Source organism: Schistocerca serialis, chromosome 3 (genome assembly GCF_023864345.2).
Source record: "Schistocerca serialis cubense isolate TAMUIC-IGC-003099 chromosome 3, iqSchSeri2.2, whole genome shotgun sequence".
Lineage (NCBI taxonomy): Eukaryota > Metazoa > Arthropoda > Insecta > Orthoptera > Acrididae > Schistocerca > Schistocerca serialis.
The window spans coordinates 408,138,863-408,163,252 of NC_064640.1; the positions used below are offsets into that span (position 1 = coordinate 408,138,863).

The 24,390-nt window shown below is 37.2% G+C and overlaps 1 protein-coding gene across 1 annotated transcript in view; it reads right to left on the minus strand.

Annotated features, from left to right (window-relative positions):
* The window catches only part of LOC126470270 (hemicentin-1-like), an 808,493-nt gene that overhangs the window by 570,492 nt on the left and 213,611 nt on the right, over positions 1 to 24,390 (minus strand). The window contains exons 8-11 of the mRNA XM_050098010.1: positions 22,197 to 22,341; positions 14,446 to 14,567; positions 14,213 to 14,356; positions 1,836 to 1,955 (exon numbers count right to left, since the gene is read on the minus strand). Of these exons, the coding sequence (XP_049953967.1) occupies positions 1,836 to 1,955; positions 14,213 to 14,356; positions 14,446 to 14,567; positions 22,197 to 22,341 (531 nt within the window). The remainder of the gene's footprint in view (positions 1 to 1,835; positions 1,956 to 14,212; positions 14,357 to 14,445; positions 14,568 to 22,196; positions 22,342 to 24,390) is intronic.

Sequence of the window (24,390 nt, forward strand, 5' to 3'; positions counted from 1 at the left end):
CACATATTTATCATATGAGTCTTTCACACTACCTATATAACATCAGGTTTATCATGTATTTATTTGTTTTAACAGATCTAAAGATGTTCAGAATAAAAATGAATTTGGTTATTATTGTAAATAATGAATGCAACAACATACTTAATAAAGAATAAAATCAATGACCTTTAATCATTAAAGAGCCACAGGAAATTATTTATCCCAATTTGTTTCATATTGAAATCATTCACTATCACATACCGGCACATTCTAGATTAAAGACTACATGGGTAATAACATTATGAATAGCATTATACTGCACTTAAAGCAAATCCATGAATTTTTATGTTCTCTCCAGCTTTCACATGATCTTCTGCAATTTCTTGGACCAGTTCTACAGTCACTCAAGCCACTATCATCTATACTGTCTGCAAGTCAGAAGAGGTATATGCATAATACAGGTATGTAAGATCGTGATGTCTCTCTGCAGACTAATGAATTACAAATTGTGAAGAGTACTTCTTGCACAAAGAAAATGTTGCTGAACATAAGCCTCTTGCAGCAGATGTTAGTTAAATTCTTCAAGTGTTTTTACATCAGGAACAGTATGTTCCACAGTTATATTAATCTGATCCAGAAGGTTTGGCATCATCGATCATAAATTTTTAATCTGTTTACTGCCGATCGATTCAACTACAGAGCAGCTATCTTCAGCAGATTATAGCCATGTCAGGATGACTTATTGTAAATGTAATAACACATGGTACCACTTGACATAACAGATAATGAATATCAGTTCAACTGATGTTTAACTGGTAACATAATGTTAAGTGGTACCATGTGATATTATATTTTTCATAAGTTATTATGACTTCGACATAATGTACTGAAGATAGCTACTCAGTAGCTGAAATCAGTCTTCAATAAACACATTAAAAATCTATGACTGACACTGCTTTCCTCCTATTGTACATATTGATTAGCTACAATGGTTTATTTTTTGTTAGTTACATACACACAACAGTGTTGAATAAAGATTTAAAATTTCTCAAAAATTTGTTAGTGCATGCACAGATACATATGATGGCAGCTGCAAAACAAATTACACCTTAGTGCTTGCTGGAATTCTACCTAATTACACAAAGTTACTTATTTTCCTTTCAAAGTTTCTCAGATATAATCTTAGGAAGTGGTTACAAATAGAGTTTTGCGCACATGTGTGTGTGTGTGTGTGTGTGTGTGTGTGTGTGTGTGTGTGTGTGTGTATGTTTGTGTGTGTGTGTTTGAACTGTACTGTACTGATATGATGAAAATAATTTACAATCTTACACTCAAATGAAATCATAAGGAAGATAAAAAATTGCACAAGCAAATTATGGGAATACAGTCATCCCGCTCTCTCATTCCAAGGCAAATAACCATCTTATCTCAATGTACGTTATGCAGTTCATCAGTCACTGTTCCTACATTAAGAAGATGGCATGTATACAGAATTTATCACTTATGATTTTTTTCTCTTTATCGATTGATATTGGCAGGTAACATGTATTAATTACAAGCAGTTCTTTGGCTCAGCACTTCTACAGCTCCTAATACAAATAACAATATTTCATCCTCAATTTTCCAATAATTTATACTGACTTAGAGAAAAATACTGGATACAAAATTACAATAAACTCTGACACAGTATGTAAAAGATTATACTAATGTGAGACTACATGTAATGCATTAAGCCTGCACTTTTGAATTAAGACATGTATTTAGGTACCAAATTAGCCACTGCTAAATTAACATCATATTTGTATATAAAGAAACTATTAAAAACAGTACCTTTGAATAAAATATAAACATCATACCTTTGTTTTCTGCAACACAAAAATATGAGCCTCTGTCATCTTCCTTTACTTGTTTTATAAGAAGACTCCCATTGGACAGTTTGTGAACTCTTTCATTTTCTTCAATTTGATGAATTTTACCTAAAAGAAAGTTACTTCAAATTAGCTTTCTTTCATTTTCATTAACCTATTCCTGAGGAACACTGACTGATACCATAATTCAGATGCAATGATTAAAAAAATAATGGACTTAATATCAGTTCCTCTCTGTACACTTATAAACTGGATGTTTGTTAGTGGTATTTTTCCAGAATATCTAAAAAAACAGACTGTAGTCTTTCAATTACACAGAACAGTGATAAATCCCACACAATTATTGTCCAGCTTTTCTGGTACCTAATTTCTAAAAAATAATTGAATATTATATATAAAAGCAAATTTGGATTCATTTCTCACAAACAAAATACTGATTAAGCCTTAGCATGGTTTCAGATCTAAGTTATCAACAGTTAAAACTGTTGAAAATGCTGTTTCTGTGTAAGCTCTCTATTCTTTTATTGTGTGAAATTTAGTAACTTAACGATGTCTAGTCACATATTTAATTATCTATCAAGTGGAGAAATCTTTTTCATGGCTTATATATATGAATTTGTATATGCAAGTAACTAAATAATGTTCAGCTCAATCTAACAATGTTTAATTCCATATTTAACTATAACCATGTGGAGTGATCTTTTCACTCAACTGTCGTGTAAACTCTTAGGAAGATGCTTTACCGGTTGTACGTCTGAGTAGTAAGGACCTTTTTTAAGCAGTTTTCAGTCTGTGTGGTATCCATTTCAGCTGACCTTTGATTTCTTGGGTCATATGAGTGAACAATTGAATTTTTCTAGTAATTAATTGCCTTTGATTAATGAAATTATATTTGTATATACATACATGGATGAAAATGTCAAGATTTTTATATTATGGAAGCCTGTTCTGCATGAGACCGTTTGTTTTTGACTCAAGATAGTTCTAATGGCCTTTTTTTCTTTCACTACAAATATTGTTTTTGTAATATTACTACTGGAGTTTCCTTTAACAGTAATTCCATATTGTAAGCATGGTTCAAATAAAGCATTGTACATTGTACATAGAAGTTGGCTGTTAGCATACCGTGCAAGCTGTTTCACAACAGATAGTATGGTGCTTAATTTACAGCACACTTGTCTTTTGCTGTCTTCATTGGAGCTTATTGTCAACTGCAATTAGCAAAAATTTTGTAGAGGTAACTTCCTCCAGTCTAGTTTCATTTATGATTATATCTACTTGACCCTCCACTTCTCTATTCAAACACAGTGTACATCTTTCTTTCTCTTCCCGATACATAGCAGATACAGAGTTTCTTTTGTCTACTACATCTATAACATATTTTGTCAGGCTCCAGATGGCAATCTCTGTAGATTTCCCTTTTTGGAAACAAGATTGTGCCAAAATCAGAATGCTATGTTTCGTTAGGAATGTTGCCATCCTACTATGCAGGAGCATCTCTAGTATTTTTGAGAAATCAAAGAGTAAACATACTGTTTCTTTAGTTATTTGGGTCATATTTGTCACTTTTCTTATATATTACAGCTACTTTGCTTATTTTCAATTTTTATGGACATATTACTTCTCTGAATGAGCAATCTGCTATATGCAAAAAAGATTCAGTTGTGTCTCCATTCACATACTTTATTAGATAATATGATATTTCATCATTTCTGCAGACTCCTTGGATTTTAATTTGTAAATTATATTTATGAGATCTGAAACTTCCTGGCAGATTAAAACTGTGTGCCCGACCGAGACTCGAACTCGGGACCTTTGCCTTTCGTGGGCAAGTGCTCTACCAACTGAGCTACCGAAGCACAACTCACGCCCGGTACTCACAGCTTTACTACTGCCAGTACCTCGTCTCCTAACTTCCAAACTTAACAGAAGCTCTCCTGTGAACATTGCAGAACTAGCACTCCTGAAAGAAAGGATATTGCAGAGACATGGCTTAGCCACAGCCTGGGGGATGTTTCCAGAATGAGATTTTCACTCTGCAGCGGAGTGTGCGCTGATATGAAACTTCCTGGCAGATTAAAACTGTGTGTCCAACCGAGACTCGAACTCGGGACCTTTGCCTTTCACGGGCAAGTGCTCTACCAACTGAGCTACTGAAGCACAACTCACGCCCAGTACTCACAGCTTTACTTCTGCCAGTACGTTGTCTCCTACCTTCCAAACTTTACAGAAGCTCTCCTGCGAACCTTGCAGAACTAGCACTCCTGAAAGAAAGGATATTGCAGAGACATGGCTTAGCCATAGCCTGAGGGATGTTTCCAGAATGAGATTTTCACTCTTCAGCAGAGTGTGCGCTGATATGAAACTTCCTGGCAGATTAAAACTGTGTGCCCGACCGAGACTCAAATTTGGGACCTTTGCCTTTCGCGGGCAAGTGAGATCTGTTTTTGCCACTGATCCAGGGAACATTGAATGACATGGTTGTCTCAGTGTTCTAGGATGCTTTGACCCTGACGGTTTATTTCCCTTACAAATTTTATACAACAACTATAAAATTGTTGTTGGGTATATTTCCAATTTTTGTTTCATCTGTAATTACAGTGTTCTCAGTTTTCATTTACTTAGTAAAAGTTATGTTATCTATACATCTTTGTCTACATTTTTTGGTATTGATTATACAGGGTGGTCCATTGATAGTGACCGGGCCAAATATCTCATGAAATAAGAATCAAATGAAAAAACTATAAAGAAAGAAACTCATCTAGCTTGAAGGGGGAAACCAGATGGCACTATGGTTGGCCCCTAGGTGGCGCTGCCGTAGGTCAAACAGATATCAACTGCGTTTTTTTTTCGCTTTGTGATAGATGGCGCTGTAATACTCACGAACATATGGCTCACAATTTTAGATGAACAGTTGGTAACAGGTAGGTTTTTTAAATTAAAATACAGAACTTAGGTTCATTTGAACATTTTATTTCGGTTGTTCCAATGTGATACATGTACATCTGTGAACTTATCATTTCTGAGAACACATGCTGTTACAGTGTGATTACCTGTAAATACCACCTCAATTCATTTGGCAATACTTGTAACGACATTCCTCTCAACAGTGAGTAGTTCGTCTTCCGTAATGTTCGCACATGCATTGACAATGTGTTGATGCATGTGTTAAGAAATGGATCATACTCCCAATTTGTGTTTTGTGCCTGCATTGTTTCAGTCCAATCTTATTTTCCTCAGTGTTATTCGATAACTGTCCATTTTTTGTAGATTGATAATCCTGACTTCTCTCTTGTCTTGCTTTACTTCTGTTTTTGAGCTCCAAGTTTTGTAATTCAAAACATTAGCCAATGATGATCAGAGGTTGTTGGTTGCAAAAAGTTTGCTTTACATTCACTATTTTCAATATTAGGGATATTGTCTTAAATGATGGTCTGGCTTTGATGAATCTTTCTCATAGGTACGTTTATTATTATTTTCATATTACACCATAATAATATTTCGTTTAATTCTTATTTTGGATTTGATTCTTTACCCATGGTTATACTGTAGTCTTCAAATATTACAACAGCTTTCATTTTAAACTTCAGTAATAATTTCTCTAGTTATTTCATAAATGTTGAAATATTACTGCTTAGGGACCTATATACACAAATAAATTCTTAGGTCTTCAGTCACTATGCCAGAAATTTTTAAATTTTTTCAATGTATGATGGAAGACTTATACATTTAGAGTATTCAGTATCTTGTAGACTACCCATTTCCTCCTTGTATATAGCAACACTCCAACTTTATGTTTTGATCTAGAGAAATAATTTATCAGATCACAGTCTCTTATTACACTGTCCAGTCACACTAATGTGACCACATGTCAAAAGGCTGAATAACCACCCTTTGTAGTGTAGACTACTGCAAGAGGTGCACTATGAGAGTCAATGAGGTTCTGGAAGGTACCAACAGAGATGTGAAGCCATGCCAACTCCAGTGCCATGGCCAGCTAGGATATGTTTCTTGGTTTAAGGAAATGTGTTTTATTCGAACTGAGACCATGATCAAGGTTTCTGCTCCAAACTGACATTAAAGTTGTAAGACTGTAACTTTGCGGATCCATTCTCTCACGTTTTTATATACAGGAGTCACCTTCTTGTTTTTCCATTCTCCTGTGTGACAGTACCTAACGCTTACTGCTGTTGAGTAGTTGCTCTTCTAAACAGCAGTCCATACGAGCAAACTAGTGGTGAATTTGCCTGATACTGCTCGATCTTTAGGTACTGCAGCTATGCACGGCTCTTTTAAAAAAGAATAGCTCAACGCTGTCATAGGGTCGAGTCAAACACGTCTGTTTTCATGCCCCGCAGCTAATTCACTGCAAATAAGTAACCTCTAGCTGTGATCACATAATGAAAAAGATGTATAAGACGTCGTATAAATAAATAAAATAGATACTGGGATGACAGTTATACTGAAATGCTGTCATCTGAGATAACATTTGTTGAAATCGCATGAAGAGATTAAAAGTTGTTAATTCAGAGGGCCATTGTGAAAATGTTTATTTGCTGTGAGATGTTAACTTATGTAGTTTTAAAGATGCTGAGATATTACTGCGTCACTGGATGTGCCTCATTTTTCAGAGATTGCAGGTGTATTCAGATTTGCATTAATATTTGATGTGAGCTATTATCGAATCCCAAAGAGCTGTATCTTGGTCAGCTTTAAGAGTGTCTGACACTCCACAATTTCCTGGAGCATATTCTGCACAAAGGGAATGCGAGCATTAGCCGTCCAAATTCCTAGCTCTGCTGTTTATCCATTTCCGGTGGTGTGCTCATTGTCTCTGCACCTGAGCTTGCCTGGGCAGGAACGGACAACTAACCAGGTTGGCCACAGCATGCCCTGTGCCCTGGGCCTGCTAGCGTTCACCTGTGCAACAAATTAATCTCCCCTCAAATCAGGCCTAGGTGGACAAATAACTTGCTCACATACTTGTAATGTTACACATGGAACTTCCTGCTGGGTGAAAGATTCGTGACAAATGCAGGCTGATCATGGGACCAAAGCTGAAGAGTACTCTCTGTAAAACTGAATTGGGATTACATCACGGTCACAGGTTTGAATCCTGCCTTGGGCATGGATGTTTGTGATGTCCTTAGGTTGGTTAGGTTTAAGTAGTTCTGAGTTCTAGGGGACTGATGACCTCAGAAGTTAAGTCCCATAGTGCTCAGAGCCATTTGAACCATTTCGGATTACATCTAGACCAGGTGACTTATTTGTTTTCAACTTTTTCAGCTGCTATTCAGCTCCAGGGATGAATATTTCTATACCCTGCATACGGACATTTGTGTAGAGGCCCAACGATGGTATGTGTGTATGATCCTCCAACATGAATCATTTTTTAAACGCAAAATCAAAATTTTAGCATTCCTAGTGCTGCCTTCTATTGTCATACCAGGTTGGTCTATGAGTGACTGAATAGAAGCCTTCAGTTCACTTAGTGATTTTACACAGGACAAGAATTTTCTTGGAATTCTCGGCAAGATCACATACAACTGCGAAAGTTGTACGCTTCATGTATCGAGCTTTTTATGGACATGCAAATCTATACTAACTTTTGCCCCTTGATGTTTCTGCACTCTTTTTTGAATCTAGAGTACAACAAAAGTCTTTGATTTCTCAGCATTTTTCCAATTTCGCTATTAAACCATGGTGGGTCTTTTCCGTCCTTGATCAGCTTAATTGGCACATACTTCTCCAGATCATGATTTACAATCAGTTTAGACTTCTGCCCTAATTCCTCGACGTCCACCATATTGTAACTAAAAGATGTCCATCCATTGTCCAAGCAGGATGCTAGCAACTGTTTATCTACTCTCCAAGCGTGCTTGATGGATTTATTAAGATTTGTTACCCATCGTGGCTGTGATGACAACATGATTGCTAATCCATGTCTCTATACTAACACTGTCAAGAAGGACAGGCCAGTTTGTAGCTATGAGGTCTACGATACTTCCATTGCTACGATACTGTCACGCCAGTTGCTCAGAACAGCTTATGGAGAAAGCGTCCAAAACTTCGTCGCAAGACTGTCTGTCTGTACCACCTGCAATGAATCCACCTAAACCACGGGTGGTTATAGAACACAGTGCGAGATGACCACAGTTAGGATGTTGTTGTACTACAACATCTTGGAGGTTTGGAATGGCTATACAACTTCCGAATAAGTAAAGATACTGCGCACATAATTAGTGAATGTTTTGTATGCGAGAGCTTTTGTCACTAAAAAATGCAGTTTACGAGTAGAATGCAGAAGATTCGGTTGTGGCCAATAAGTCGTCTTTTTTTTCTAATTCAGCAAATATATCAATATTTATGTAACTAATTCCATCTAGTGAAGATGAGTATGCCTCTCAACAATTAAATAAAAGAAATAACTTCGTGGTCAGTTAAATCCTATTTCCTTCCTTCACTGCACATAAAATCATTTCGTCCATTTTAACCAAAATTTCGAAAAGCAAAAAAATCACAATTGTAATACCTAGGTATTTAGTTGAATTTACGGCTTTTAGATTACACTGATTTATCATGTAACCGAAGTTTAATGAGTTCCTTTTAGCACTCATGTGAATGACCTCACACTTTTCGTTATTTAGGGTCAACTGCCACTTTTCGCACCATTCAGATATTTTTTATAAATCGTTTTGCAGTTTGTTTTGACCTTCTGATGACTCTATTAGTCGATAAATGACAGCATCATCTGAAAATATCCAAAGACGGCTGCTCAGATTGTCTGCCAAATCGTTTATATAGATAAGGAACAGCAAAGGGCCTATAACACTACCGTGGGGAACGCGTGAAATCACTTCTGTTTTACTCGATGACGTTCCATCAATTACTATGAACTGTGACCTCTCTGACAGGAAATCACAGATCCAGTCACATAACTGAGATGATATTCCATAAGCACACAATTTTACTATGAGCCACTTGTGTGGTACAGTGTCAAAAGCGTTCCGGAAATCCAGGAATACGGAATCGATCTGAAATCCCTTGTCAATAGCACTCAGCACTTCATGTGAATAATGAGCTAGTTGTGTTTCACTGGAATGATGTTTTCTAAACCAATTGTGACTGTGTGTCAATAGACCATTTCGTTCAAGGTAATTCATAATGTTCAAACACAGTATATGCTCTAAAATCCTGCTGCATATCAACTTTAATGATATGGGCCTGTAATTTAGTGGATTACTCCTACTACCTTTCTTGAATATTGGTGTGACCTGTGCAACTTTCCAGTCTTTGGGTACGGATCTTTTGTCGAGCGAATGGTTGTGATTGTTAAGTATGGAGCTAATGCATCAGCATACTCCGAAAGGAACCTAATTGGTATACAGTCTGGACCAGAAGACTTGCTTTTATTAAGTGATTAAGTTGCTTCACTACTCCGAGGATATTTACTTCTACGTTACTCATGTTGGCAGCTGTTCTCGATTCGAATTCTGGAATATTTACTTAGTCTTCTTTTGTGAAGGCATTTCAGAAGCCTGTGTTTAGTAAATCTGTTTTTGGCAGCACTGTCTTTGATAGTATCTCCATTGTTATCATGCAGAGAAGGCATTGATTGTTTCTTGCCGCTAACTTACTTTACATATGACCAGAATCTCTTTGGATTTTCTACCAGGTTTTGAGACAAAGTTTCATTGTGGAAACTGTTATCGGCATCTCACATTGAAGTCCACGCTAAGTTTTGAGCTTCTGTAAAGGATCGCCAATCTTGGGTATTTTGCATCTGTTTAAATTTGGCATGTTTGTTTCATTGTTTCTGCAACAGTGTTCTAACTCATTTTGAGTAACAAAGAGGATCAGCTCCATCGTTTGTTAGTTTATTTGATATAAACCTCTCAATTGCTGCCATTACTATTTCTTTGAATTGAAGCCACATCTGGTCTACACTTATATTATTAATTTGGAATGAGTGGAGATTGTCTCTCAGGAAGGCGCCAAGTGATTTTTTATCTGCTTTTTTGAATAAGTATACTTTTTCCTTATTTTACGAGGATTTGGGGATTACAATATTCAATCTCGCTACAACAACCCTGTGTTCACTAATCCCTATATCGGTTTTGATGCTAGTTATTAACTGAGGATTATTTGTTGCTAAGAGGTCAAGTGTGTTTTCACAACCGTTTACTATTCGTGTGGGTTCATGAACTAACTGCTCAAAATAATTTTCAGAGAATGCATTTAGCATAATTTCGGATGATATTTTATGCATGTATTTTCGCCAACATATCAAGGGTAAATTACAGTCACCACCAACTATTATTGTATGAGTCTGGTACGTGTTTGAAATCAAACTCAAGTTTTCTTTGAACCTTTCAGCAACTGTATCATTTGAACTGGGAGGTCGGTAAAAGGATCAAATTACTATTTTATTGCGGTTGCCAACAATGACCTCTGCCCATACTAACTCACAGGAAGTATCCACTTCAATTTCATGACAAGCTTTCTGTGCCTATAATGATTTGAGCATCAGTGCCTTCTACTAGCGTTTGGAGCTCTGGTACTTTCCCAACACAGCTATGACGATTTACAACTGCTATACCAATGGTTCCTGTATCTATGTTCTTCCTGTGTTCAGCCCGCACTCTTTGTGACTGAAGCCCATCTTGTGTTTTCCCGAGACCCTCTAACCTATAAAACTGCCCAGTCCACGCCACACAGCCCCTGCTACCCATGTAGTCACCTCCAGCGCATAGTGGACACCTGACCAATTCAGCGGAACCCGAAATCCAACCACCCTTTGGCGGAAGTCAAGGAATCTGCAGCCTACACGGTCACAGAACCATCTGAGCCTCTGATTCAGACCCTCCACTTGGCTCTGTACCAGAGGTCTGCAGTCGGTCCTGTCGACTATGCTGCAAATGGTCAGCAAGGCTGACAGCGTTTACCACTTCTGTTAGCCGCTCGAAACCAGAGAGAATCTCTTCTGATCCTAAGCGACACACATCTTTGGTAGCAACATGAGAAACCACCTGCAGTTGGCTGCACCCTGTGCACTTCATGGCATCCGGGAGGACCCTTTACACAACTGGAATGACTCCACCCGGTATGCACACGGAGTGCACACAGCCTCTAGTGGCTGGCCTGTGTGCTGATACATTTGGTGGCTGGTTTTAGTACACACATGACAGCACTACACTAGGCACACTCATGCTCACACGTACAAGTAGAAGGATACAGCATTTCTAAGATCCTACAACTGATATCAATGATATTGGACATTAATTTTGTGGATCACATCTGCCCCTCTTCCTGTAGACATGTGTGATGAGCTTTCTTTCAACTACAGGACACATTTCTTTGTTTGAGAGACCTAAAGCATATTGTAGTTATAAAAAGGGTTATGTCAGCCACAAATTCTGTATGGAATTTGATACAGATTCCATTGGGCACGGGAACTTTAATCAATTTTAATAATTTCTACTGTTTCTCAAATCTGTTAACACTATCACTCATCTAGAGAGTGGTGTGAGGTTTAAACTGGGGAAGTTCTCCTGGATTTTTCTTTGTAAAGGCACTTCTGAAAGCAGGGATCAGCATTTCTGTTTTTACTTTGCCACCATCAATTTTTTTTTTTTTCTGTGGCATCCATAAGTGCGTGGGCACTAATTTTGGTATCATTATACATGATCAAAATTGATGGGGGTTTTGTGAAAGCGCTTTTGATAAAATTCTGCCATTTGTTAAAGTCTTCACATATTGTGTTTCATAAACCAAATATGTTTAATTTAGCAAATGTTGATCTTTGGCTGTAAGCTTCATTTCAAACCTATTGTGCAGTTGCTTTTGTTTCCTTAGAAGTTTCTTTAAAGACACTGGATACCAAATAAAGTTCCTCCAATCAACTGTTTTAGTTGGTACATATCTACCCAGTACTTGGTCAACTATTCTTCTAAACTTGAGCAACATTTCTTTTATAAATTCATGCTTGGATATAAATAATTCAAGTCCCTCTTTGATATATGACACTACTGTTGAATTTACTTAATGCACTTAACATGAGAATCATTCTGTTTGTTTTATTTTCTCATTGTCATTGTTGGTAAACCACCTCATGTTGCTGTCCACCATGACTGGGCTCCTGACTCACCATTCTAAGCAGTTTTCAGAGAAGGCATTTAGTACTGTTTTTCAGGATGTCTTGTTACACCCACCACTTGCTTAACCACCCCAACTAATTGCTGAATGATTGAAATCTCCTACATTACTGAAAATATGACTGAAGAACATATGTACTAAGAGGGTGAAGGATTCCCTTAAGTTTTTGATCACATATGCAGGCAGGTCTGGTGCTTGACTAAAGAAATCAGTCAGAAGTTAATGCTTGAGAAGATTCATGACACAAAGCTGTATTAATGTGTATTGTTACTACTGGTTTTAGAAAAATACCATGCTTGCAGTATGAGAGAAGTTTAATATTACTCTCATGTCATTACAAATACTGACATGGGAAACCACATGTTAACTATAAACTCGCCATAATGGAGCTTCTATAGCACAACAGTAAATGTTCCAACATAGAATAAGAAGTAACCTATTAGACAGAAAGTGATTTTACATTACAAGAAAAGAAGAATGTGGAATAAAATTAACTGCTTCCCTGGAACTGCTTGAAACTTTGTGTCTCAACTTTTGTTTTGTTGAGGTTATACTCAATAACAAACTTTAAAAAAATTGTGAAAATGTACAATAAATGCTGACAATATATCACAGTTATAATATGAGCACTAGCTCTTTTTCTAGCAGAAGAAAACACAGTAACACACACAACCAGACACCCAAATGCACACTCCCATGGTCACTGCTGATACTCGAAAGCAGTTACCTGTGTTCATGCACACATGCACACACACACACACACACACACACACACACACACACACACACACACACACATGTGTGTATGTGTGTGTGTGTGTGTGTGTGTGTATGTGTGTGTGTGTGTGTGTGTGTGTGTGTGTGTGTGTGCATGAATTAGTGTACTTTTGCTATAAAAAAAGAGCTAGTTCTTGAAAGCTAGAGTGAATGCTGTTTTCTCAAGTGCATTTTGAGCTCTATGCATCAGTCTGGTATAGGTGAGTGGTTGTCTTTGCCTTATTTTACATTATCTGCATCCAGGAATTTCCATTACTGTTATACAGTTATAATATGTATGGAACAAAATATTATGCCACATCATACTACTTTATAAGAGCTATATTTACATTATTAGTGTTAATTTTTTAATACTTTGTTAGTAATACTTTGTTAGTAACAACCTACACTTCTATTAAGGGAAAACAATTTTCACAACCAAATAATGTCCAAAAATTCTGTAATGAGCAACTATAGGTAAGAACTATCAATTTACTACAAAATATATTATGCACTAGACTGATCAGCTTTAGATAATTCTTAAAAGATACACATCAATGTAAGCAAAAGAGGGTGAAGGGGAGCATCCAGATGGCTTGGGTAGTGAAGCAGGATTCTCCCCTCCACTACCAGCTTTTCTGAGCTGTGCAGAGGGGAGTTATCCTTACAACACATTCTCTGCTCCCAAAATTATCCTGGCCCAAAACTACGATAACATACTGTCCCCATACCCTCCACCCATCATTTCTACCCCCTCTGTCCTATCACCTCCTCCCTATTCTCACCTCCCATCCTCTCTGTGTTCCAACTCACCTGCCCATCTTTCCCCTCACCTCTCCTTTATCATTCCCCTTCCCCCTCTCCCTGCCCCACAGCCTCCTGATGCTGTGTCTGTTGACAGTCCAGTCCTGTGCACTATGCTAAACAGTGTTCCTCTGTCCCCCCACCTGTACACTGCTATCCTTCCCCTTCCCTGCCCCCTTCAGATTGCTGATTCCCTTCCACATGACAGCTGCATTCTTATCCGAGCTGCCAGAAATGGTGACGTGAGTGAGGTGTGCTTGCTTGTGTGAATTAATGTGTGTGTGTTTCTTTCTTTTTTCGATGAAGACTGTGGCCAAATGCTAATGTGTAAGTGTCTTTTAACTGTCCCTGTCTGCAAATTAACATGCACTCTTTAAGGTAAGTATTAATCTATCTTTTCCTTAAAATTCTGATATTGTAGCCTTGAGTTTCCATTACTTAAAAGACATACAATTTATAAATCAGATATGGAATAAAGTTAGGAGAAATGATTGTCTGAATGAGAACACTATTGCCAAAATTTGTTGAAAGTACAAATGCAGTTTACAACTGATAATGTGGCATGAATTATTTTTACTTATTATTGCACACAACGCATTTTATAAAACAAACAGCAAAAGCAATGCATGCTTGTAAATAAATAATCTTACCTTCTAAAAAATTATCAGTACCTTCATCTCCACGCACCCAGCTCCAGTTATAAGGTAGCTCACTCTGAATCACACAATTTAGTATAGTGTCTGTGTGTAGTGGAGAGATAACTGAATCCAGAGTTGTCACCTGTGGTGGAGGTCCTAGTGCAAAATAATTAGATCAAGGACATCAGCCTGCGATACAGAAAACAAGTTACATGATAATGCATGCATTATTAATACAAACTTACCAGTTACTTTCAGAGTTGTAATTTGCGAGGCTCTTCCAGCAGTATTAATTGCAAAGCATTTGTAATCTCCTTGTGACTGGATGGTAACACTATCAATATGCAGAACTGATACCCCACTTTGCCTGTAAAAATATAAATTGGAAGAATGCAATGCCCAAAAATATTCTCTAGAATCTGGCAAGGTTCTTTATCTGTTAAATGGTTTTGGAAATTTCCATATTTTATGCAAGTGCAATACCATATATACAAAGATATATGCAAAATGACATTAAGAATTATTGTTATTATGGATCTAGAACATAAAAAATTATAATATTTTTTATAAATAATGTCCAATTCCAATAAAACATTAATATACATTATTATTTTACAGCAGCCTTAAAAATTATGTTCCACAGCTACTTCAGTTCTCTGAAAGCCACAACAGTGTATGGAGAACACTATGAAGTGTATGATTATCTTTTGACTCCTTCCTATTTCATTTGCAGAAGGTGCACAAACAGATCAATGTAAGCACAAAGTAGGAGAAAGTTCCAGCCCCAAAATCTGGCAAAGCATGGGAGAATGATGTGCTGACCACATGCCCCTCCATATATTACAAGTAGAGAGTGGCAGACTGTGCTGTACAAAAAGGAAGAAGTAATATATTTCCCAGTCAACTTGGAAATTATGATCTCAGAATTTAAGAAATAAATTTTATGTGATACAAGATTTTCCTGTAATATATTTTTGTACTGACTAAACAAACCGATGACAAACGGCATCATATTTTTGCTACATTTTAACTGTTCCACTGCCTGAACTTAATGTGCCATATTGATAAACAGTACCCTATAACAGGTCAAATGAATCTTTTTGTAGGATACCACTTTTTGTATCAGTTAGTCTTATTTAATACTCTCAACGTGGTTTTAGTCCCTCCTCCCCCAAGTGAATTTTGATGTCTATTCCACCTTAAATCACTCCTGGTACCTCCGCATAGATATTTGATGGCTGTTCTGACTGCTCAGATTGGAGCAATTAAGGCATATTGGATACTTTCACCTATTTACATGCACACTTTCTTATGTTTAGAATCAGCTTCAAGTTTTTACACTAGGAACTATTTATAAAGCAGTTTTGCTACAATGTGACATCCATGTACACAACAGCATCACTTATTAGATATCTACTGTTGTCATTTATCACACAGTTTGTATGTACAGTGAATAGTAATTTTCCTCTAACATTTTCTTGCAGTATGCCCAATGACACTTTTGGCTCTTTCAGTGATAACTGTCAATCCAGCCACATACCTGGCCTGATATTCCATAACCAAGTGTTTTTCTTACTAAGTGACAGTGCATAAGTATACCAAAGACTTTCCATTAAAAAAGGACACAGAATATTTCATATTTCTCTGCAGACCACTGCCTTCACAACAGACAATATTGATTACATAAGAATTATGTACCTTCCATTTTGTACAAGCTGGATTACAGGTAGCAGATGCTCATTGGAGCAGGCAACATCACAAAAAGAAGTACACAATCTCAAGCTACTGCAACTACCTGCATCTTTCATTAAATTTGAAAAAAATTACAGAAAAGAACAGAAACTGGAATTTTCAGAAACATTGAAGATTATGCAGAAGATATGGGTTGAAAAATCTACAATATCAGGCCTCAAGTGACTTCTGTTTCATTTTGTTACATTTCTGATTTTCCCTTACTATGCAGTTTTTCTTAGTTGACAAAGGAACTGGAAGATTCCATTCATGAGCCTTTGCTGCCTGCCATATTTTCACATGTCACTGTAGTAAGTATAGCAGTTTCATTATTTCCAATGCACATTGAAATTTAATGTTTGCTTCCCATCTGTTGGATTTGTAAATTGCTACATATAAAAGTTCAGCTGGATGTTATCTTCTATAGCGAGAAAAAACTCTCTGCGTTCAAGGACATGTAGAATACCATGTGAGTAAAACACACACAACAAGATGTAAGTAATGTATTACATAAAAAAGAAGTGTATTCAAAAGATAACAACTTTTAGAGGAAGAGTGATGCTATTTTTTTAATTTTCATATTACAAGTAGAGAGTGGCAGACTGTGCTGTACAAAAATAGAAATGCTGAAGAAGGGCTCTGTCTCACCTCACTGAAAGGATGGTTGTTAATAAGGCTGAGAATGAATAGAGGGGGCATCAGCATCTAAACATTGACTACTCATTTAACAGTTCATTAAATATCCCATGATATATGGGGTGTGAGGTTAAAGTTACATAGTCCACTGGTTATGAGACCATTACAGATGGAGTGCAACTCTGCCTGGACAAGGTATGTGCAGAAAAACATTCAAGGCATTTTTCACACAACTATCACAGGATTTGTCTAAAATGATTTATGGGACCCATGAGAAACCTAGATCTGGACTGCAGGATGCATATTTGAACCTTATAGTACCTTAACAACTGAACCACTTTTCTCAGTCTCTCAATTATTAGGTAATACTTATAAATTTTTGATAAATTTAAAAACATATTTAAACTGTGTTCTTCATTTGTAAAGAGTGGCAGTAATTCTGTGCAATAAAATGACTGTACAGTAAATCAGAATTTTTATTTTGGTTTGTCCCTGAAGCAAAGAAATTGATACAGAAGCTGTTGATTCAAAAACAAAACTTTGCATGATGCAAGATTACTTATAGTAGTACGCTGCACATGCTGGTCACTAAAATAGGTATATGTCTTGTTGTCACCATTGCTTCAGGTGGAGAGAGACATACATCACTTCTGAAAGAAAACTATCATATAAATACTCATGGACAACAGTGTATACAAAGGATGCAATAGACAGTACCTCATAGTACCACCAGATTACATTAAATCAATAACATCAGTTGCACATGTTTTTGTCCCATTATAACATATGGATGAAAATTTTGGCATAGTATAACATATGTGAATGTATTGTACATAAATGTATTTTCATTTGCAACTCAAAAAGTTTTATCAGAGAGAAAGTAGCTGACTAATGTGAGTGAACTGAATACTATCTCACATTATATACACTACTGGCCATTAAAATTGCTACACCAAGAAGAAATGCAGGTCATAAGCGGGTATTCATTGGACAAATATATTATACTAGAACTGACATGTGATTACATTTTCACTCAATTTGGGTGCATAGATCCTGAGAAATCAATACCCAGAACAACCACCTCTGGCCATAATAACGGCCTTGATACGCCTGGGCACTGAGTCAAACAGAGCTTGGATGGCGTGTACAGTTACAGCTGCCGATGCAGCTTCAACATGATACCACAGTTCATCAAGAGTAGTGACTGGCGTATTGTTATGAGCCACCATCAACCAGACGTTCTCAATTGGTGAGAGATCTGGAGAATGTGCTGGCTACGGCAGCAGTCAAACATTTTCTGTACCCAGAAAGGCCCGTACAGGACCTGCAACATGCGGTCGTGCATTATCCTGCTGAAATGTAGGGTTTCGCAGGGATTGAATGAAGGGTAGAGCCACGGGTTGTAACACATCTGAAATGTAACATTCACTGTTTAAAGTGCTGTCAGTGCAAACAAGAGGTGACTGAGATGTGTAGCCAATGGCACACCATACCATTATACTGGGTGATACGCCAGTATGGCAATGACGAATACAAGCTTCCAATGTGCGTTCACCGCGATGTTGCCAAACACGGATGCGACCATCATGATGCTGTAAACAGAGCCTGGATTCATCCAAAAAATTGACGTTTTGCCATTCATGCACCCAGGTTCGTCGTTGAGTACACCATTGCAGGTGCTCCTGTCTGCATCAAGGGTAACCGCAGCCATGGTCTCCGAGCTGATAGTCCATGCTGCTGCAAACGTCTCCGAACTGTTCATGCAGATGTTTATTGTCCTGCAAATGGCCCCATCTGTTGACTCAGGGATCAAGACGTGGCTGCACGATCTGTTACAGCCATGCGGATAAGATGCCTGTCATCTCGAGTGCTAGTGATACAAGGCCATTGGAATCCAGCACGGCAATCCGTATTACCCTCCTGAACCCACCGATTCCATATTCTGCTAAGAGTCATTGGATCTTGACCAACACGAGCAGCAGTGTCGTGGTATGATAAACCGCAATTGCGATAGGCTACAATCCGACCTTTATCAAAGTCGGAAATGTGATGGTATGCATTTCTCCTTACACGAGGCATCACAACTAGGTTTCACCAGGCAACACCGGTCAAGTGCTGTTTGTGTATGAGAAATCGGTTGGAAACTTTCCTGATGTCAGCACATTGTAGGTGTCGCCAACCTTGTGTGAATTCTCTGAAAAAGCTAATCATTTGCATATCAAAGCATCTCCTTCCTGTTGGTTAACTTTCGCATCTGTAGCACGTCATCTTTGTGGTGTAGCAATTTGAATGGCCAATAGTGTACAATGAAGTGCTGTGAGGCCAATAAGTTCATATACAAACCTGGAGGTCACAAAACAACTTGTTTGGGTGTAGTAGATATTGAGTAAGTCCAACAGACTATAACCAAAATGACGTGGAAATTAATAAAAATAAGTAATGGAAAGCTACCCTGGATTGTACAAGAGTGTACTGATTTTGTTGAGATTTACCCAGCACACAAATTTAGAAACTCCTAATCCTCATAGATATGTTCAAAGATTCATTGCAGCCCATTACAGTATATGTAATTAATGATGTACTCCTTTGTAATTCTGCCACTTGAGATTGTATGGAAAATATGTCGATGAACAAAGGTGGTGGGATAAATGTGAGAAGCAAAAGCAGCAATGAGAGTGAATGTGTGTTCCTGCAACCAAACATCTATTGTTTTTATGTGGATTGACTTCATGAGGCCACTGATTTTTGGAACTTTCACACCACTATGCTTGTGTTGATCACATTTTCATCCACTTACCAAAGAGCTGTCTTTTTATAATTATAAAATCATGGCTTCTTGTAACATTTTCTTAATTTTTCTTAACTGACCATAACAATAGAGACAAAAAATTATGACAAGAGGCTACAAAATTTATGTTTTTCCACTCCACTTATCAATTTTTTTTATGTAATATGTGAATCCAGAATGCAGCAGAATGTTATTGAGAATTTAAAACTGAGAGTCATACCTAAGTTCCATATGACAAAAAATGGCAGTGCAGTACTCTGTGTTAAAGAGATATTGAGAATAACTTTGTCTGAAAAAATTCATCAACTGGATGGAAAAATGCTCAACCAGGATACTGTGAACTCACTAAATGAGTTCTTATTTTGCTTTTACCAGATATGACAATTATTACATGCTGCATACATTTCTCACACTGTTATGGCATTTACTGACTCTGGGTTGTGAGATGAACATACCACTATTAAGACTACGGTGAGCATGCACATTATTATTTTGTTCAAGCCACTGTATATTCTTACTAACAAATGAAACTATCTCAGAAACATGAATGCATAAGAGAGGATTTTCTTTAATGAATTGGCTTTGTAACTGTGTGCAGTGTTAATCACATCATAATCACATCACGGTCATTGGATACATATTTTTTATACCAATAGTCGCCTGCATTCTGATGCCTAAAAATGAAGGCTATGTGAAGTTACTGAGTTGACAAGAACAAGGTAGACTGTTTTAATGGTAATCAGATCACATGTCTGCCTGAGTCATCAAATCCATATCAAGGGCTACTCAAACTGCTCAGCTTTATATTGCTGTGTGTATTCTACTGTAGAGCATTAGTTACAGAGCGGACAAGGAATTTATTTCACTGACACATTAAATAGCTTTATTTTCAATAACTCTTGATTCTAGATATGTGAATGGTTCTTTGATGGTATGATGCTCATATGAGCTGTTTTATTCCTGTCACACAAGGGTCAGGCTCATTGCCCTTTACTGTTGTTGGCTAGGTCAACACTCATGTCGTGCAGAGAAATGTTAGGAGAAGTTAACTAGGTTTCCATTATCAGTTAATATCATAATTACAGATGATGACAGGTTTTTAGGAAGATCCTTAATAAACAGAATTAAAAGAAGTGGATATATGATATCTTATCCAAATGAGCTGTTTTCTCATGCTATGTCTATGAGCTGTTTTTGTTTGGTAGATAGGACCAGGACTGGTTTAAGGCACAAGCAACACAAGCTGCCACTTGGGTCATCAAGCTGAGAGGGGAGCCAAATGTGCCACATCTGTAAGATTTCTATGCAGGATGTATCGAAATTAGTAGCAGTGCAAGGGGCAACCCAAACGCAAGGCTTGCATACAGAGTGTATCCCAGTTAACAGTGAAAAATCACATGGGTGAAAGTGTATGAGGAAAAAGTGGAGGGGTGCACACCAAATGATAAGTTGCTTGTGGAAAAAAATGTTCTCATACTGGCCCGGGATAGGAATGTAACCACTCCTTCCAGTTACCTCTTCTGTCATAAGTATCAAATTTGTGTAATACATTATGCGATCAAAAGTATCCCGATACTTGCCTGCACACCAAATGGTAAGTTGCTTGTGGAAAAAAATGTTCTCATACTGGCCTGGGATAGGAATGTAACCACTCCTTCCAGTTAACTCTTCTGTCATAAGTATCAAATTTGTGTAATACATTATGCGATCAAAAGTATCCCGATACCTGCCTGAAAATTACTTATAAGTTCGTGGTGCCCTCCATCGGTAATGCTGGAATTCAGTATGGTGTTGGCCCACCCTTATCCTTGATAACAGCTTCCGCTCTCACAAGCATACGTTCAGTCATGCTAGAAGGTTTTTTGGGGAATGGCAGCCCATTCTTCAAGGAGTGCTGCACTGAGGAGAGGTATCGATGTTGGTCGGTGAAGCCTGGCATGAAGTCAGCATTCCAAAACATCCCAAACATGTTCTATATGATTGTACTGTTGGCAGATGACGTTCACCGGGCATTTGCCATACCCACACCCTGCCATTGGATCACCACATTGAAGGATGTGTATGTATATAAAAATGATGTGATTGCCATCACTGCAACAACAACTCAGCATTGTGCCATTGTGCTGTGCTTGCGTTGCTTTCAGTGAATGCATATCTGAGATGTATATTGGCCAACTTTTCATCAGTTAACAGAATAAAAGTTTGGGGGAGGGTAGGGGTTTAAGTAGGTTTTCAACTTCAAGCACTAACACACACTCTGTTGCAAAGATATTTTCCCTTCATTACCAACACAAATATAAATGGGAAAAAGAAATCAAATGAAGAACAATAACTCTGTAATGAGCCACTGGACAACACAGGACACTTATACCAAAAATACTCTGACAATACACCAGAATGGTCACCAAAATTTTGTCAGTGGAGTTCAAATTCAACCGCACACAGGATTTTTCCGTCTTATGCCTTTGACATATCACTGGCTACATATTTGTGAGTTATAAAAAGCAAGAAAATAAACTTGATGATGATGATGATGATGATGGTCTGACCACTTAAACACATACTATTTCTAACAAAAGTGTGATTGATGTTTAATACTGTTTAATTTGTGAATTGTGAAGCATAACACCTGCAGCACAACCATAATAATTTACACAAGTCATATTACAGTTCTTAAAAATGGAAATAGTTCTAAAGCAAACTGATTCCTATCTTCTGCATTGATTGTGCAAATTATAACGCCCAGCAATAATAAAAACAATAAAAAACATGTCAACAAATTGTTATAGTCATTCTAAAATACCTTTCAGACAGTTAATTGGCTTGAACATTGACACATACTCATATTTCTCCGTCTTTTTGATTAGCTGTCCATTCTTGATCCATTTGATGCTAAATGGTACAAGGGATTCAACTTGACATCGCAAAGTGATAGGCTTGTTAATAACAGCTGTTATCTCCTTTTCAGCAGTAACAACAGGTCCATCTGAAATACAGAGCATATTTAATGCAGATACTCTTATATTTCTTTTGTTCTTTATTTCTACCTTTTTTTTCTCATGCTGATGTTATGGCATGCAAATATTGATAGTCTCATGTAGTATGATTTTACACCATTGCTTGAATAAAGAATAACTGTATCCAATCAACAATATTAATGAGAACTACTTTTATACTTTCATACTAGTTTTTATTTTACTATCCTTTGATTTAATGATTGATCTCAATAACTTAAAATTATTTCTTCCCATATACTCATTATATCACAGTTATTGTATTTCATGTTTTGTGACGTATGTAAATGTAAAACAAGAAAAGAATTGCAAATTTTAACACAATGTACTGCAGCAAAAAGAAAGTTCTTTTCACTATCTTCACTTGGAATATGGCTGTTTGAGTGCATTCTTTTTTCTTTGTTCCAAAAATTATGTGTAAACATTGTTCCCATAATACAACATAATGTATACATTACTGAAATCTACATAATGTAACTATGCTCCTTCCATTTACATTTTTTTACATCCATAGTGTCATAAACCCTCTAATTCTGTTGAAACATGGTGAGGCATTGCAAGTGTGGGTTCCCCACAATCTCCATAGACAGTTCCCTGCTTGAGATGCTTCTATGTGCATGTGTGTCACTTGTACATGGTCTGTTAAAAATTTGTGCAGCAACCCACACTATAATTAAGATACAGACTACATTACGTTGCTTAAAACATTCAATAGTAAAGTACAGAAGGACAAGCAGTTGATCAAAATAAACAGTTTTGCAATCTTTCCACATACTAAGTTTCATTGTTAGGGATGTGAAATTTTGCAGATAGCTGTTAATTCAAGACAATACTTTTATATGTAAATTTAGTGATATATTTCAGTTCCTTTTCAAGCACTTTTAATTTCTTAAACCCTCAATGCAGCCTCAAGAAATTTCCATTGAATGTGTCTGCTCCTTACCTTAGAGACACTGCTCCAAATAAAGGCTGCTGAGAGTAGCACTTTTGCAACAAGATAGACTCATGTGATTGTCATTGTCACCAACCTCCCCAGTTCCCACTCTGCTATGACTGTGTGTCCAATTCCTATACAGCAATGTTAAAAATTGTGATATTGGAGTTAGATATTTTATTTTGCAGAGAATCCTGTAGCCCCACAACCGTTACAGGTGAGCAGTGTAGAGTGAAATTGTGTGCTGAGAGTGTTTTTGTAATAATAAAAATGCTACAATGTGATGTATTATTGAGGAGATGTCAGAAAATAAGTCACACATTATTATGGTATGTCGAGTAACTTTTATTGAATGTTGCACCAGACCTCAAAGTAACACAGACAAATGACACTGTGTTTTAACACAGCAATTGAGTCTCTCTAACAACAGTCACAATGTTCAGCCAATTATTCGTTTCTTCAATGACAGAAATCTGCTCCTTAATGACAGAGTTATTCAAGAACAGCTATATAAATGTCACCATTGTTGGAAAATTTCCTCCCCCAGATGCTGTTTCTGCTTGCCGAAAAGATGGAAATCACGTGGTGCTAGATCAGGACTACCTGATCAGCATCACCCACATATGTACATCCTTCATCAATTTGTTGGTTGAATTTCACTACAGCTGGACATGAGATTGCATTTGATCTACACATTATTAGAACTTTATGGTGAATCTGTCTGTAATTTAGACATTTTGCCCAGACAAATCATACTGTCTTGTGTTCATAAACTTTGGAGCACATTTCCAGTTGCCACATCATTTCTATCACATATTGTGATGGACATGTTATCCATACCGCAGCAGAATTGTGTCTCCAGGAAACTAGGAATATGTACTCTTCTGCCAATGTGCCACTATTGTTGTGGAATTGTCTTAGCATATGGTACCATGTGTAACTTACTTTCTGAAGTCCCTAAATACTTCTGTAGACTCTTTGTTATCATGATGTGCACTGCAGCTTGTTGTTATATGAGTGTGGGAACACACTGTAACACTATAACAATTCTCCCCACAGTTCACTTCTGCATGGTGCAGTAGCAAAT